At 40.9% G+C, this 17,006-nt stretch overlaps 1 protein-coding gene and 1 long non-coding RNA gene across 2 annotated transcripts in view; both read right to left on the reverse strand.

Moving 5' to 3' along the window:
* The window catches only part of LOC138956741 (uncharacterized), a 5,525-nt gene extending 3,507 nt beyond the window's left edge, over positions 1–2,018 (reverse strand). The window contains exons 1-2 of the mRNA XM_070328016.1: positions 2,012–2,018; positions 508–813 (exon numbers count right to left, since the gene is read on the reverse strand). Of these exons, the coding sequence (XP_070184117.1) occupies positions 508–813; positions 2,012–2,018 (313 nt within the window). The remainder of the gene's footprint in view (positions 1–507; positions 814–2,011) is intronic.
* Positions 2,019–2,069: 51 nt separating this feature from the next.
* Positions 2,070–15,766, reverse strand: LOC138956742 (uncharacterized). Its single transcript, XR_011452780.1, has 3 exons — positions 15,486–15,766; positions 12,363–12,487; positions 2,070–2,236 (listed from the first exon to the last, which is right to left on the reverse strand). It is a non-coding gene; the product is annotated as an uncharacterized lncRNA (long non-coding RNA).
* Between the last annotated feature and the right edge of the window lie 1,240 nt (positions 15,767–17,006).

The raw sequence follows: 17,006 nt of genomic DNA on the forward strand, positions 1-17,006 counted from the left end.
TGTTTGTTTTTACCGGCTATTGTATTGTGTTATAAAAAAAAAACCTGTTGAACAATAAAACAGACTATTCAGGTCTGTTCTGCGATGTAATCTGTTGTGCATGTTTATTCACCACCAGTAAGTACTTGTGCCACTTTGATAGTTCAGTTATTGTTAACTCCGTTGAAGCAAGAAAATGAAGAGAGCTGATAGTTAATGATATTTGTGTTTGTCTTTGAATTTAATCTATAAACTGTACCGGTTCAGTGTACAACACAATGTTTGTACAGGCGTCACATAAATGCACATTTTGCATTTGAATAATGGAATGATATAAGTATAAAGTTCCTACATCGAAGTCGTTACCTTCTCAGCTGATTTTTAGAGAAAAGCGTCTTTACACTACACTACACTACAATACACTACACTACACTACACTACAGTAAACCACACTTTATACATATTGCTGACCAAAAAAAAGTCTCTTTCTGTGTTATTACATTACAACCAATTGTCTGGTGTGCTTACAGTTGTCATCCCAGGTCACGATGGCGGTGAAGTCGGTCAAGGCGGTAACATTTTCTAACCACTCATTGACACATCGGAACATCGTGACGTTATGGTCACTTCGGTTCAGCGGCCACGTCATGGTAAGTCTGTTGGCTTCAAAGTTTCCACGCACGATTTCTCTGTCAAAGACGCCGTTGGTTCCCGTGTACCATACCAGTCGTCCCCCAGGCTGCCCCAAGTTGTCAGTGCTACACGTGCAGGTGACAGTGCTGTTCTCTGGCACCTTGCACTTCGTACACTTGATGTCTGGCTGAGAGGGGCGCACTGGCACAAAAAAGGAAAGTTAAAAAAAAACGCAATTTACATAAACACCATATGATAATGATAATCTGAGAATATATAATACATGTATAGCCCCCCCCCTCCCCACTCCACACCATAGTAAAAGCCTCGACTGATATGTTCCATTATTTAGAGCAAACAGAATCGGGGAATTGATGTTGTAATGGGTGTTAACGTGTCATACATGTCACAGTTGTTGCTAGAGCGTTACGAACGTTTGCACAATTTTAACGGAAGCCTGTAACAACGTCTATTCGGAAGTACTGGAACAGATACAGATACAGGTATTTGTCAAAAACACCATTTTAAACAAGGATTTATTGCCGTTTTCTAAACTTGCAGTCAGTCTATTCCACACATTAGATCAGCCTAACTGCATGGCGGATTTAAACACAAAGGGTATACCCTCTCAGATAAAACTAAACAAGGATTGGTCAAATCCAAGAAACCCTTTTTGATTGGAAGAAAGGTAGATCTTCATTTACACATGTTTTTGACCAAAACACTGCTGGTAACGACAACAACAACAACAACAACAATAAGATCACCTTATTTGTCCTTTAACATATTGCATTAAAAGCAATATTTTCTTTGACATATTTTGTCTGCCTTGAATAACTTATAACTTAAGAATTATTAGGACATTTACTGATAAGAATACAACAAATAAAGCACATAGGTCCACAAAACAAGCACACCAATTATATTGCCACAAGCCCTATCATCTTAACATATCCAGTGTTATCATTTAATTACATCATACAATTACATTTAAATTCTAAATAAGGCCATACGTCTTTATACCTTTAACAATCAAATATAATATTGCACTGTATTTACCAGCTCATATCACAAGAGTTTCAGTTTCACAGCAGACCAATCACATTACGTGTAGAGTATCACAGAACCATTTGCTGTAAACTGCACTCGCTCGATTAAATAAATGCACGCTGCGCTAACGCACACACACACACACACATACACACACACACACACACACACACACAAACATACACACACACACACTCACACACACAAACACACACACACACACACACACACACACCCAGACACACATACACAAACCAACACGTTTTGTGTGTACTAAAAGTTTTTTCCAGGTGCCCATATAGCTGTTTATGTTGTGTTTAAAAGCAGAAGAATTGAGTTGCTTACTCACAAATCATGTTTGATAATGCACTTTTAACTTTAACAATAGAGCAGGCTCACCAATGTCACTGGAAGCAAATGTGTTTCCAGGCAAGACAGTCACGTTACATATGTCATCAGTGATGTTAGACAATCGCAGCGTGACGTTGCATGTTCCCATCCTTTCTGAAGTGTTGTTGGTGTCATCTGGGGGTGGCTGGAGGTTCAGCGTGCTGTTCACTTTAATCTGTCCAGTCTGAAATGATTGATTGAATGATTTACGGGATATAACAGCTCATGTCATTTTCTAAGTACATGCTGTTTCCACCGTCTCTGCTTTAACTTTGCATCGGAACGAAGGTGGAGCAAATATAAGTTGCATTCCCTTACCTATCTTTTGTGTTAGGACTTAAACAAACAAGAACGCTGAAGCGTGATTAACTATTCAGTCAATATAATGCACTGACATACGTACGCTTTCCTCTCACCCACCGAACACACACACACAGACACATACACACACACACACACACACACACACACACACACACACACACACACACACACACACACCAAACCGCAATGTACACAACCACGTTCACATTTATTTGTATGGGAGATTTATATAGCGCTTGACTTTTTCTAAGCGCTTTACATATTAATTTCTGCCGTGTGAGATGGAATATTTTACACAATATATCACGCATTAACATCTCAAGCCAGTACGGCGAATATTTACTTTTTACGGCCTATTATTCCAAGTCGCACGGGTATTTGGTGGACATTTTGTATCTATGCCTATACATGTTTGCCAGGAAAGACCCTTTTGTCAATCGTGGGATCTTTAACGTGCACACCCCAATGTAGTGTACAGTCCCCGGCGAAAGAAACGCAACTCATTCGCGCCCGCTGTTGCGAGTGATTTTTCGTCATTTTCAAATTGTCGTAAAATGTGAACCAGATAAGATAAATCAAAAAGAAAAACAGATTCGTAGAGGATAACTTACTGGCTGTACGACAAATGCATAGTATTTAATCGTTTTTGTCGTTTACTTGTTCATAAATTGTGTTAAACAGGGTAGGGGTCAAGCGAGTCGTGATTGCAGGCACACGTGTCTCTTCAACATGCTGAGAAAATCGTAAAAATGCAAACAAAATTACACAAAAATACATGTTTGGAGGAAATTCATTTCTCAACAGCACCATTTAATTAGAATTATTCACCAAAGCATTTATGACTAAATTAATGAGCAAAGATCACTTTGACAGTGTTAAAAAGGGTTGTTCGGCAAAAGCTAATTCGCACGGAATCGACGTGATGATTTCTTTAAAAAAACAAGTGCTATTTGTGCCCAAACGTCTGGTCTACACGATCAATCTATAACTAGAAACAAAAAAGTGCGTTTTTTTATTTTATTTTATTTTTTACATCGATCGATTAGCGATAGTGATTCGTATGAAAATACTATGAAGCCAAACGCATACGTCCCCCCTCCCTCAACACATATTTACACACACATGCACACAAATACACACACACATATATGCATACACACACACAGACACGCACATCCATACATACAGATAAACGAAAAGACAGATAAACGAACAAAGTCGCGATGTGCAGGAGCGCTACGCAGTGCTAAAATGGACGCCAACTGTCACTTTGATGATCGCTGTCCCAAACAGTTTGTCTGTCACTATTTCTCCAAAGTTATATTTCTCACATTTAAAACAACGGACACAGACACAAAGACACACACAAACACTCATGCACGCACGCTCAAACACACACGGACACACATGCACACGCCGGCCCGCCCGCCTGAAGGCACAACCACAACTCACACACACACACGTAGGCACACACACGTTGGTACACACACACACAAAATGTATGTACCGATTTTCATACAAAAAACTGCTCGGTAGTTTTTTGAGAAATGCTCTTCACAAACAGACGCACACACATATATAGCGAGACAAACCTCACCCTATGCCCTCGTGTAATCATTTGGTCAAGTATTGACTGAATGTAACACACACACCTGCGTTCCTCGGTTTTGCTACAGTGGTCTTTATTTTGGACGCACCCATCATGAGTTCATCATGAGTTCATTGTGAAAGGGACACAGGTTGTATGAACACAAATCCGAACAACTTAAAAGAGAACATGTTTGGCATTTTGGCGAGAGAACAATTAATGTTTTGCCTACTTATTCTGTATAGCAATGATACTAAGGCATGATGAAGGTGTACCCTTTTCCGGTGTTGATGCTGTTGCTTTAGGAGGTATTGCAACAAAAAATCGCCATATTTCAGTAACTGCTTGATGCTGGCTTTCAAAATGTCCTCGTGTTATGCTTGCACACCAGGAAACAAGTCGCGTGAAGCGATATTAAAACATTTAGTCAAGCTGTCGGCATCAAAGTAACAGATTAACACACAAAAACAGTCATCGCCAAGACTATATTTAAATAGTCTCGACTAACCACCCCCAAAGACCGAGACGGGTCACGCTCGTCTCCGCTGCCTGCGAACGCTGTACTTACTTAACCTATTTTCTGTAATTACGACCTCATTTTTAGAGTAAACATAACATATGTATATATATTTTTTTAATTCAGGAGAAACTGAGGAATACGATTCAATCATTTTTAAATATGTTAGTGAAAACTCGATTTTAATGACAAATGTAATTAGCAAACTAATGAACTAATTGTTAAGCTGCCAAGCTGAAATTTAATCCCAAAGTCCGGACTTTGTCGAAAATTACTGGACCGAAATGTCAATCAATTTGATTGACAAATGAAGGCGTGACAGTGCTGCTCAACTTTCACAAAAAAGCCTGATATGACGTCACCAAAGACATTTATCGCAACATGAAAAAAAATGGCTGGGGACATCATACCCAGAAACTCTCATGTAAAATTTCATTAAGATCGGTCCAGCAGGGTTTTTTTTTAATCGCTGTACACCCACGCACGCACGCACCGACACACACACACACACGCGCGCGCACACACACACACACACACATACACACACACAGTCACACACACACACACACACACACACACACACAAAGAAACAAAGATACACACACACACACACACACACACACACACACACACACACACACACACACACACACACACACACACACACATATATATATATATATATATATATATATATATATATATACCACAACCCTCGTCTCGATTCCCCCTCTATGTTAAAATTTGACTAAATGTAAAAATACACACACACACTTCGTGAATATTCATGAGAGGTAAATTATGCTTGTACGCGACATGCAAATAAAGAGTTGTATAGAAAGCGAAATTTGTCACAACCCTCCAACCTTTACACATGATAATCAAGTTTAATGCAGCATTAAGGTTTAAAGTACGCAATGGCTTTCAAGAAAAACAAAAACCTGCTCTGTAAGAAGCAAAGGTTAGCCATGAATGTCAGCGCTGACCAACATTTGTTTGTACCCATCATAAGAGTGTGTTGAAATGTTAAAACAACAAGAAAAGCAAATGCTTACACGACTCGCCTTTGTTAACCCTCCTCCCCTCCCTGAACCACCTTACCCCATATAAGACTCCCTCCCTTTTAAGACCCCCCATAAGGCATTTTCAAGACCCTGGTTTTTCAGATACTCTGTTTATAACCTCTGAAAGTTTACCCCCATTCTATGACCTGATTTTCTCGGGGTTTTGCAGGTCTTAAAAGGAGTATTCCACTACACCAGATTGTGAATTTGACACTGAAGACGAACTGACAGGTTTTAGATTTGTAAACATCAAACTTGTGAGACGTTTTGTAACAAACTGTTGCGCTCATCATGTAAACAACCTCGCGTTTGTCTCACATAAAATCAAGCATTTAAAAGCATGGAAGATCACTTTTATATGTCGATGTCCGAGAGAATCAGACTGTGTTTAATTACGTCTAAACAGTTCGCAGCGTCAAGTTTACGGATTGCTATAATTATGCTTGCTCTCGAAAAACACAACACATATCTCACGCGGTCACCTCCAAATACGAAATGCAAATCACAAGAAGAAAACAACAAAGTAACACACAAAAGTTGCCGTTGTTAGTTGTGATCAAGCTGCTGTCGAGTTGAAGACAGGTGATAGCTATAGGGATCTGAGACACGTCACAGCGTTGTGCGATGACGATATCGTCACGCTCATAAGACAAATACCTATCTCAGTGTTTGGCATTTCTGTAGTGAGACTACAAGGGAAGCTACTGGAAAGGTATCTATCATTTATATAGTACAAACTCTTTCGGGCTGAATTCCTCAACAGAGGTTTTCGCTAAACGTTTTCATCAAGATTTTAAGAACATTCCTGGTGTTGAAACATACATGGATGAGATACTGATTGCTGGCAAGACGACGGAGGAGCATGACTCACGGTTGAAGGCGGTTCTGGAAAGAGCCAGACAAGTTGACGTGTGAAACTGAAACTGTTGAAATGCACACTCAGAGTGAATAAGGTGAACTGTGTTGGTCACACCATCACAGAAAAAAGGACTCAAACCTGACGACTCAAAGATTGTAGCCAAACAGCAAATTCCAATGCCGTCATGTCGCAAAGACCTAGAACGATTTTTTGGTATGGTTAACTACCTTGGCAAGTTTGTGCCCAACCTCTCCTCTGTTTCTGCTCCGCTTCGTGATCTTATGAAACAAGACCATGAATGGGATTGGCTCAAACAGCACCAAGACGCAGTTGAGCAGCTCAAGAATTTCGTGACTGCTGCTCCTATACTGGTTTTCTACGATCCCAGCAAACCTGTCTTTCTGTCAGTGGACGTATCACAAGAAGGCCTTGGTGCTGTCCTTCTTCAGGACGACAAGCCCATCGCATTTGCTTCTCGTTCATTGACTGATTGTGAAAAGCGTAACGCTCAAATCGAGAAGGAACTGTTGGCTGTTGTTTTTGGAGTCGAGCACTTTCACTACAACGTCTATGGACGTGCTGTGACTGTAGAGACTGACCACAAACCACTGGAGTCCATCATTCAAAAGCCTCTCTCAGCAGCTCCACCACTACTTCAAAGAACGCTTTTGAGGACAATGAAGTACAACATTACTCTTCTTTACAAAGTGGGTAGAGAAATGTATATCTCTGATACTTTGTCGCAAGCACCACTCCTAATCAAAGCATGCACCAGCAAGTGATGATTGGGAGGCCCAAGTCCACCTCATTGTGAGCAGTTTGCCAGTCTCTGATGAAAACCTGAAGATTTTCAAAGAAGCAACAGCCAATGACCAGTCCATGCAGAATTTACGCAAATTCATCAGGGAGGAATTTCCGCACAAGAAAGAGATACCATAAGACATTCGGGCATATCTGGGATTCCGGGATGAGCTGTCTGAGGCAGATGGACTACTCTTCAAAGTAGATCAAATGATCGTCCCAAATGCACTTTGAAAAGAAATGCTGATGCGAGTACATGAAGGTCATCTTGGGAGAGACAAAAGTTTGGCCGCAGCCAAAGAAGTGATTTTATGGCCAGGCATGTCAAGTCAGATAAAGCAGACTGTTGCTAATTGTTCAGTTTGTGGCGAGTTTCAAAATGCTCAACAGAAAGAACCACTGATACCCCATGAAGAACCGTCCTTGCTGTGGGAGAAACTGGGAACTGATATCCTTGACTTCAACGGAAAACAATTGTTGATACTTGTTGACTACTACTACTACAGCAAGTATTTTGAGGTTGGACTTCTACAAGGCACAACAGGACCAGACATCATCACACAACTAAAATCTCATTTTGCACGGTATGGGATTCCGAAGCAGTTAATTAGTGACAATGGACCTCAGTATAGTTGTTCTGCGACGGGCGAAGTGGCGCAGTGGTAAGACGTCGGCCTCCTAATCGGGAGATCGTGAGTTCGAATCCCGGTCACTGCCGCCTGGTGGGTGAAGAGTGGAGCTTTTTCCGATCTCTCAGGTCAACTTATGTGCAGACCTGCTAGTGACTTAACCCCCTTCGTGTGTATACGCAAGCACAAGACCAAGTGCGCACAGAAAATATCCTGTAATCCATGTCGGAATTCGGTGGGTTATGGAAACACGAAAATACCAAGCATACCTACACAACGAAAGCGGAGTGAAGCTGACTATGCTCTGAGAGTATAGTTTGGGGAACCCGAATGGGCAAACGAGCTCACACGTCACCAGAATTTCTAGAACGCTGACGAAGAAGGAGAAGAAGTTGTTCTGCATTTGCCAAATTTGCAGAAACATGGGGTTTCTAGCATACAACGTGTATCCCAAGATACCCGCAAGCAAACGGGTTGGCCGAGAGAAGTTTTCAGACAATGAAGGACATGCTCAAGAGAGCGCAGGCCAGTGGACAAGACCCCTACATAGCACTGCTTCAGTACAGAAACACGCCCATTTCCAGGCAGTATTTCACCCGCACAGCTCCTGCTGAACCGCAGACTGAGAACAGCACTTCCAGTAACTGACGCTCACCTCACTCCCTGTGTACCAGATCAGACTGTTGTTCAGCGTGCCAAAGCCAAAACACGTGAACGACAAGTAAGCGATTATAACAAGTCAGCGAGTCCTCAGCCACGCCCAACCTTGCACCCCGGGGACAACGTCCGTATGCAGACCAGACCTGACAGCACGTGGAGACCAGCCACCGTTGTAGCAGCAGCGCCAACCTGTGGTTCCTATGTGGTTTGCACTCCAGAGGGTGCCACATTTCGCAGAAACAGTGTCATGCTGAAGCGCGCCCCTGAGACAAGTGTGCAACCTGATACCGAGCATTCCCAGCATGAAAGTGTCAAAGATACTGACCAAGTTCCTATCCAAAAAGACCAGTCAAATCAGCCTGTAAAATCGTAATAACAATCTGTAACAGTCACTCGTTCAGGTCGTGAAGTCAGGCTATATACCAACACGGTATAAAGAGGATTAAGTGGCATGAAGAAACAACAACGTGAACTAAAAACGCTCGCGTTTAAAATAATGTTCAAGGCAATTGGACTTTTCTTCCTTATACAAACAAAACATTGTATTTACTTACACATACAGACATACAAACATTTTCATTCACACCAAACAATTTCACGAAGTGAAAGTTAAACTGGATGAATGAAACTTTGTTTTTCGATAACTTTATTTTGAATTTAGTATTACAAGCTAAAGAAGTGTTTACTTATGTTTAACTTGCAAGAAATGTTTTCTTTTCATGTTTAAAATGCAATTTTTTTAATTATTTTAATGAAGGAAAGCAGTGGGTTAACATTTTAATTTGAAATTGTTAAGTGCAGGTTCTAGCAAGTATCATGTTACATTTTTATTATTCTTTATTTGTTTAACTGTTTCAATTCCATTATGAAAAGAGAGATGTGGCAGTTGTAGATTAGCTCCCTTTGACCGTTATCGGTAAATGGCCTATCCTTGATTGGTATGAAAGGAGAGGAGAACTTTAGCTGAATAAAGATGGAAGCAGACCACATGCTGGCGTCTGAGTAAAGTTTGTCTTTAACAAGGGCCTCCCTAGTTCAATTAAGAACACAAATCTGAGCTATCACATCAGTGTTAATGCCAGCAGTGGATTGCATTCAGCGTCCCAAAAAAGGGACAGTGGGCTGTTATGGGTTACGTTCCATTGAAAGGTGTGACTGTTTAAGTACTGAAAGAAAATGAATTGACCATGCATTTTTAGTCCAACCTCGTGCAAACCTGATATTGATAAATAAAATAAATAATATATATTCTCCTTATACCGGCAAAAGCTGAAAAGCTGATATTCAATTCAACTGATTTAGCAGCACGTTTCAAATCTATGTTGATCTGAAAACATAATGATTTGTAAAAAAAAAATCAATACCATCAATTAGTTACAGTAGCTGTTCAGTAGCTGAATGGCTAACACCTTCACCAGAGATAGCAGTGACCTATTATTGTAAACACATGTTAGCAATGAACCTTATTAACGATATATAACGATACCGTATAAAGTCAAATAAGAATATCATGCGACTGAAACTGCTCATTAAGGAAGAAAACAACATTTTGTTTTTTGAATAGTTAAACATTCCATTAACCTACAATTCTTGTTCTTGGATTAAATATAATACAATTATTAACAGCTATTGTGTTTTCAGCGTAGCAATAGGGCCCGATATTTAGACGAGACAAGTATAATACGAGTCGCATTATACTTGTTCGAGTCTAAATATCGGACCCTATTGCTACGATGAAAACACAATAGCGTTTATATAGCTATTCTGACATTAAATTCTGTGTTAAAATCATGTTTTTGTCAGCAACAAGTACCAGAATGGTCCATGTCGTTGATTGCAGACGACAGTTCCCTTTCCGCATGAAGCCACGGAAATAACCGAACATTGAAAAACCCACGGACATGTATTACGGAGAAAACTCGAGATAACCGGATGTTTAGCATTACGTCAATATGCTAGGAATCATATGACGTCATGACTTATCATGCTTGCCTACGTAGATTGTATGTTCGAAAGTCTGACTTCTGTTGGAAATTCGCGTGGTGAAGACTGCGGTAAATATGTAGATGATAAGAGAACAAGGATTGTCTCAGAAGAAACGACTAAATGTTTCAGACCGGTAACTTCATTTCAACATTGCACTATACAATGGACGTTCTATGTGACAGGAGAGTTTGCTGATTTTGTGTTAAACATTGGAGAGATCGTCTGCTAGAATCAGAGATAGGTCGCTTCAGTTTGCAGCTTCTGGAAATTGGCAAGGTGTGTTGCCTGTTAAAGAACTGGATTTTACACGTAATGTATGTCATGTGCAGTAAGCAACAACAAAAACACACACAAAGCAAATGGCATCGTCTGTCGACTAGTCACAGAAACAAACCTGGCGAGATATGCGTGTACTTTATACACGTGGAAGAAACCGGAACCATGCGGATTTGTTATTGACAATATGCTCTTGGATATTGAGAAAAATGACCAACTTCCGTAGCGTTATCCTTTGATGATCGCAATAGGGACGTGTGAGACCATCCAATCACAGCCCCCGAATTCCCCCACGTGTCTATCAGAATAGCTATGGACACGTGGGGGAATTCGGGGGCTGTGATTGGATGGTCTTACACATCCCTTTTCCGATCATCAAAGCATAATGCTACGGAAGTCGGCCATTTTTGCCAATGGTTCCGGTTTCTATAAAACGCTATTGTGTTTTCAGCGTAGCAATAGGGTCCGATATTTAGACTCGAACATAATGCGACTTGTCTTCGACTCGTCGGCATTATACTTGTCTCGTCTAAATATCGGGCCCTATGCTACGCTGTTTTTAATCACTGATGCACACACATGCACACCGGTTTGTGCACGTTTATTTGCCTAAACTCGAATCCAAGTTTTGAGTAGTATGTATATGTATTTAAATACTGACTTAAAAGAAAAAGAAATACCTTGTTTGGTACGTCTTTGCCTTTTTTGTCTTAGCCATAAGTTGTACAGTCGGAATTATTAACGATGAACACAAACACAGCACAAAATAGCACTGGAACCGCCATCATGAACAACTAATTCACAGCACAAGCAGCACGTTGACCATAACTTCAAGAACACAAATAATGTCTCAAATTGTTGCAATTTAAACAACATTATATTCGGAGAACCAAGCTTTAGCCGCAATCCCGAAATGTATTGGATTTGTTTCACTGAAGGGTCGCTTTAAAAACATAGTAAAGATTCCGTGAAAACTTGTCCTTCAGACTTTCAATAGTCGATGCGCTTTTATTAACAATTCATGTACGATTAGGTGTCTTTTAATAATTAACCCCCTATTTCTATGTCTTGCATGTTTGCAAAGAGTGACCTCCTTTCGGAACACATTCCACTATGAAGGCTGCCACTATAAGCATTTTTAATGCGTGTTTAAGATAGCAGAGATACCGTTCTTCACAGTATATAACATGTGGGTGCCATGAATGATAACAAATCGCCAATTTGGACCAGAAAGATCACCGATTCTAGCTAATACATCGGATACACTACTAAGCGATTAATCCCAAATCATGACAAAGCAATGTCTGCGTTTTTGAATGGTAGCAGCTCACCTTAACAATCGCGAGACGATCACTTTTGACTGTGCCACTCGACATATATGTTGGTTCAGTCAACTAGATCCATCTCCGATGTCAGTCTTGCAACGAATCTGTGTTACTCCGTTTTAATCGAATGTTAACTTAAAGCTATGACATTTCCCTACTTTATTGAACATCATCGAATTAAACTCTCGTGTCTTGTAATCGTATGAACAAGAGAAGACTAGTAAGAAAACAACAATTATGATAAATGTTACAGAAATAGTTGCAGTTAAAGATTACATTACCTGCCAGATACACGAGTACTGCCCTTTAGATGAGTAGACCGTCGTAATCCTAGTTTCGCAGTGTAAGGAAAACCCTTGGTCAGTTCGTGTAATGAAACTGGTTGGTTTGGACACTGATGCCGGTACTGGAGCACACGTGAGCATCAGTAAAATTACAAGAAAGTCAAGTAACTCGACCAAAGAGGCAAGAACATACATTCACAATAAATCCCATGTTCAAGTGTGTTCGCAGCTTAAATAGAGAGACAATAATGACACCCACACATATACATACATTAGCAGGAAGACAGAGAGACAGGCAGACTCACAATCACACCCATACAAAATTAGTCACCCCCCCCCCCCGCACACACACACGCACACACACACTGTCACGATTTAGTGACATGGATCGAGAAAGTGTCACTCTGTGGGGTGCCTTTCTCGAATTGCGACGGAAAGCGCCTGTGGTTTGGGCAACGGCTGGTTTTAGCTGACCGAGCATAGCCGAGCACGGGGATTTTGTTTTACAGGGGTTCCACGTGCGTGATTTTGCTTGCTTGGCGAAATCAACTGTGACAGAACTGGATACGGGACACGTGGAGTCACGTGATGTTTTCTTCAAGGTTGTTTGGGGAGGACATAAAGAACACTCGAACACAGGACAGCAACAGAGAAGGATCGTTTTCCTCCATCCTAAAGTTAGATGGTCTTCTACACGTGGTGATATATTATTTTAAGTCAGCGTGCCGTTCTGCATAGTACAGTAGGACTTTAGGGAACTACAACGGAGAGAAAACTTGCCGATGTTGTACCTGTGCTGACGACATAGGTTGTCAGGTTATTATTCTTGGCTGAGCGGGGGATTTTTCCCACGTATAAAGTAATTCAGCAAGAAGGAGATGGCGGTATTTTTGTTGACGAACGGAAGCCATTCAAAAGGAAGCGGATTCGCTTAAAGGAGAGCTACCTACATAGGCTGTTGAGGTAATAAATCATTATTTAACGCTGTTGACGAGTCTGTGTTTGTGGAATGAAATACTCTCTGTTGTTCTTTCCAGGTTTGCGCATAATTTGCTCTTTGTGACGCTAAAATAATAATCTGTATATGGTTTTTGCAGTTATGGAGAGAAGGAAGAAAAATAGCTGATTTGTTGTTTTAAAAGTTCGTTTGTGCAGGCCCACGTGCTCGATGAAATATGTAAAGGTGACATGTTTAAAGGTGGTGTGTGAGGGGTAGCGTGGAATGTTTAGTGCACCGATGCTTTTTGTTGCAGCCTTTCTACGTTACTCATCGGTTCCTACGAATCGTCTTACCTGCTGATCTGCGGGATGCTGTAACCGGAACGTCCGCGGTATGCTGTAACCGGAACATCTGATGTAACCTGCTAACCTGATGTTTTGGTGATTTGATGTCGCTGTCGTCGTCCTACCAACTACATTTCTACTATTTCTGGTAGACTACGGGGAGGACCTTTAGCGACTGAGTGACGCGCCTGATATCTCCACTAATCCCTGCTTCGTTTCCACGCCAGCCGGCACTTCATTCAACGGAGCAGTTGTGGAGATAGACTATTTACGGGTCGCCCACTCAGTGGCAAAAAGCTAAGTGCTTCATGTCTTTTGCACCCTTCTTACCACCAAGTCATCTGTTATATTAATGATTACACTCGAGTGGTGACAACGTGGGGTGTGTGACACCTGCATTAACCAGCGCTTTTAGGCAGATCAGTAACTTTCCTAACTATACACGGGATCAGCGTGTTATCATTTTCTATACTTTAACTGGCATTTTTTTTCAGTGACCACTTGTTTTACGTTTTGAACGTAAAAACATCTTTTGGAGTGAAGACTCGAGGGAGGTGGCGTATTAATATATAAACAGGCGTCTGAAACTTATACTTTTGTTGATTCTATTTATTTGTATGACTGCGAGAGTGGATCGTGGTGTGGTTAGTTAGTTAGTAGTAACTAACCGTTCATAATCACCTTTTGTGATATATTGAAACGTGACACACGCACATACACTCGCACACACACACACACACACACACACACACACACACAGAGGCACACAGAGGTACACACACACACACACACACACGCACGCACACATTCACACGCACATATATGAGCCAATGTCAAAAGGTGCTGTGGGTACGCTAGGTATTTTATAAGTTCTGTAACTATTTACTGAATGTACACTCAGATGGAACTTTTGGTTTTTCTGAGAGATTAATGAATAAAGATGATCGCAGAGAAAAACCAAAGACTAACTATAAACAGTTAAAATTCTGCTCCTCATTCATTACGCAAATTAGTGCTTTTTAGGGACGTATTTTGACAAGGTGTTTGAGTACTCTCGATAGTTTTAGAAAAAAATGCTAATAAGCTTTTTTCTGGGCAGTTGGATTTAAACCAAATGATTGCATGAACCCCAATACATAGTTCTGTGTGTTTTTCGTCCCATTTGTCCGCTTTTTAAAGAAATTATTAAAGTTTGAAAATTGCGTGTCTAGCGTGACTCTTTGCGTCACAAAAACTCAAACTTTAAAAAAGCTTCCAAAAAATGTTGTTGTTCAACTAGATACACAAAAGAACCAGTTTTGAACAAAAACTGTCGGTGAAAAGGAAAAACAATGAAAATAACCACTATAATTTGAAGTTTGGTACCATTTCTGGCTAATTTAAGCTTTGTCGTCACAATGTCACACTAGACACTTTTTTTTAGCAAATTTCCTTTTTTTTCCACAAAATTTTTAATTTCTTTCTTTTATGCGCTTTTAACTTGATTATATTTAATCTACACCCCAATACTCATATGCAAGCTCAGTAGAAATGAAAGTTCTAGAAAAAAAATGGAAAAAATCAGGTTTATGTCCTTACATGCCACAAGAGACACTCGTCAAGCCTCAACTTAACGGCCAAATAACACAGCCGTTGTGAAAGATTTTCCCTTTTCTCCTTTAGAAACTATATACTGAATGTGTTAAGCAACTCAAAACACCAGTCATTTTACTTTGGATGTACTTTGATTTTCGAAGCTGTCAGACAGCACCTTTTGACATTGGCTCATATACACACTCATACACACACAAACTCATGCACACACACATTCACACACACACACACACACACACTTACCGATTATGTGTAACTTGCATTTGTTGCTACCACATTTGTATTCCCCACCAGCTTGTTTAATCATCCTGGAGGTCAGTGTGCTGGTCAGACTGCTGTTACCCGTCGAGATGTAGGTGGGGTAAAGACATCCGCGACTGATCGTGTGCACACGGTTGCATCGCATGTACTGTAGCTTGTAAAGCTCGCAGTCATCGGTGCTTTGTAGCTCCACTCCACACCCCCACTGTACTGGTCACAGTAAAACGTGACGGCAGTGTTCTCCTCCACATCACGGTACTCGGAAGCGTCACACGGGTACAGTCTGGTTGCTAGATACACATTGACAGATAAGCGCACGCGAGCCCTCCCTCCCACCCCCCCTCTCCCCTCACTCAGATATGATCCCCAGCAAAACGTAATTCACAGCATGTTTCTCTCGCTGCCAAACGTTTACCAATAAAACAATCATAAAACCGGGGGAGGGGGTTGGGGGGTGGGAGAGAGAATGAGAGAGAGAGAGTGTCTGTGTTTGTCTAATTTTGTCCCAAACCGGCAGCGAATTTTTGTTTCACACGTCAGTTACGGGTTTTAATCCCGAAGGCTGGTTCCGAGTAGCTACGAATGTAATCTGAAGTTCCGATGTTTACCGAGTCAAAGAGCCGAGTCGAACACTATCTTTGCGTCATCCAGAGATACTGTACAGATCTCTGCGTCATTTTTATGCAAGCAGCTTCGGAGATTTCAAAATGTTTGCTGTGTGCAACACATGTTCAACGACAACATATAATACGAATATGTTGGATGTTTTGAAGGAAAGAACTTCTTTTTCTTGTCGTAAAACTAAATTATCCCATGACCTGCCTCTTTGTCTCTGTTACCTGGGGAGGTGATTATTCTGGATAATCCATCACAACCATATGGATTATCCATCACAACCGAGTCTCGATCTCACCTGTCATTGGTCATTGTCTTTGATCTTAGAATACAATTGAATAATTTATAGAGGTCATCGGCATATTAATTTTATCGTTAACTCGGAGACTACTTTCATTATAGTGTGGTATGAAGTGTATTTCCGTGGGATTTGAATGCCAACATTGATTTTATTGGTTTAACTGGTTCATTTGGGGTAAAGCTATTGGAAAATGATGGGGTTCAAATTTTCCGACCCCTCAACCCCCCTCTGGGGGGCCCCCCATTTCGGGCCCCCCCAGAAGCGACTGAATTATTAACTCCGCTAATAATGGACATATTTCTATGATCTTAAGGTGGTTTTGGGATAGTTTGCTGATGCTGAGTCCATTTGTCATGTTTTCGAGGCGATCGGAAGTGCCTATCATCGACTTCCGGTTATGGCAATGGCAAATTCAGGGTTAGTATCGTCATTTTGGGGAGAAATTCACCTATGCATGTAATACCTCTTTTTCACGGTTTACAGGCATGATAAAACGATTGGTGCACTCTATTCTGCATTAAAAGTGTTCTGGTAAAAGATAGGTATGCCAAGACTACCCAAGTGAGATGAATAGCCTATTGGTGAAC

The sequence above is a fragment of the Littorina saxatilis genome, unplaced genomic scaffold (assembly GCF_037325665.1).
Source record: "Littorina saxatilis isolate snail1 unplaced genomic scaffold, US_GU_Lsax_2.0 scaffold_800, whole genome shotgun sequence".
Lineage (NCBI taxonomy): Eukaryota > Metazoa > Mollusca > Gastropoda > Littorinimorpha > Littorinidae > Littorina > Littorina saxatilis.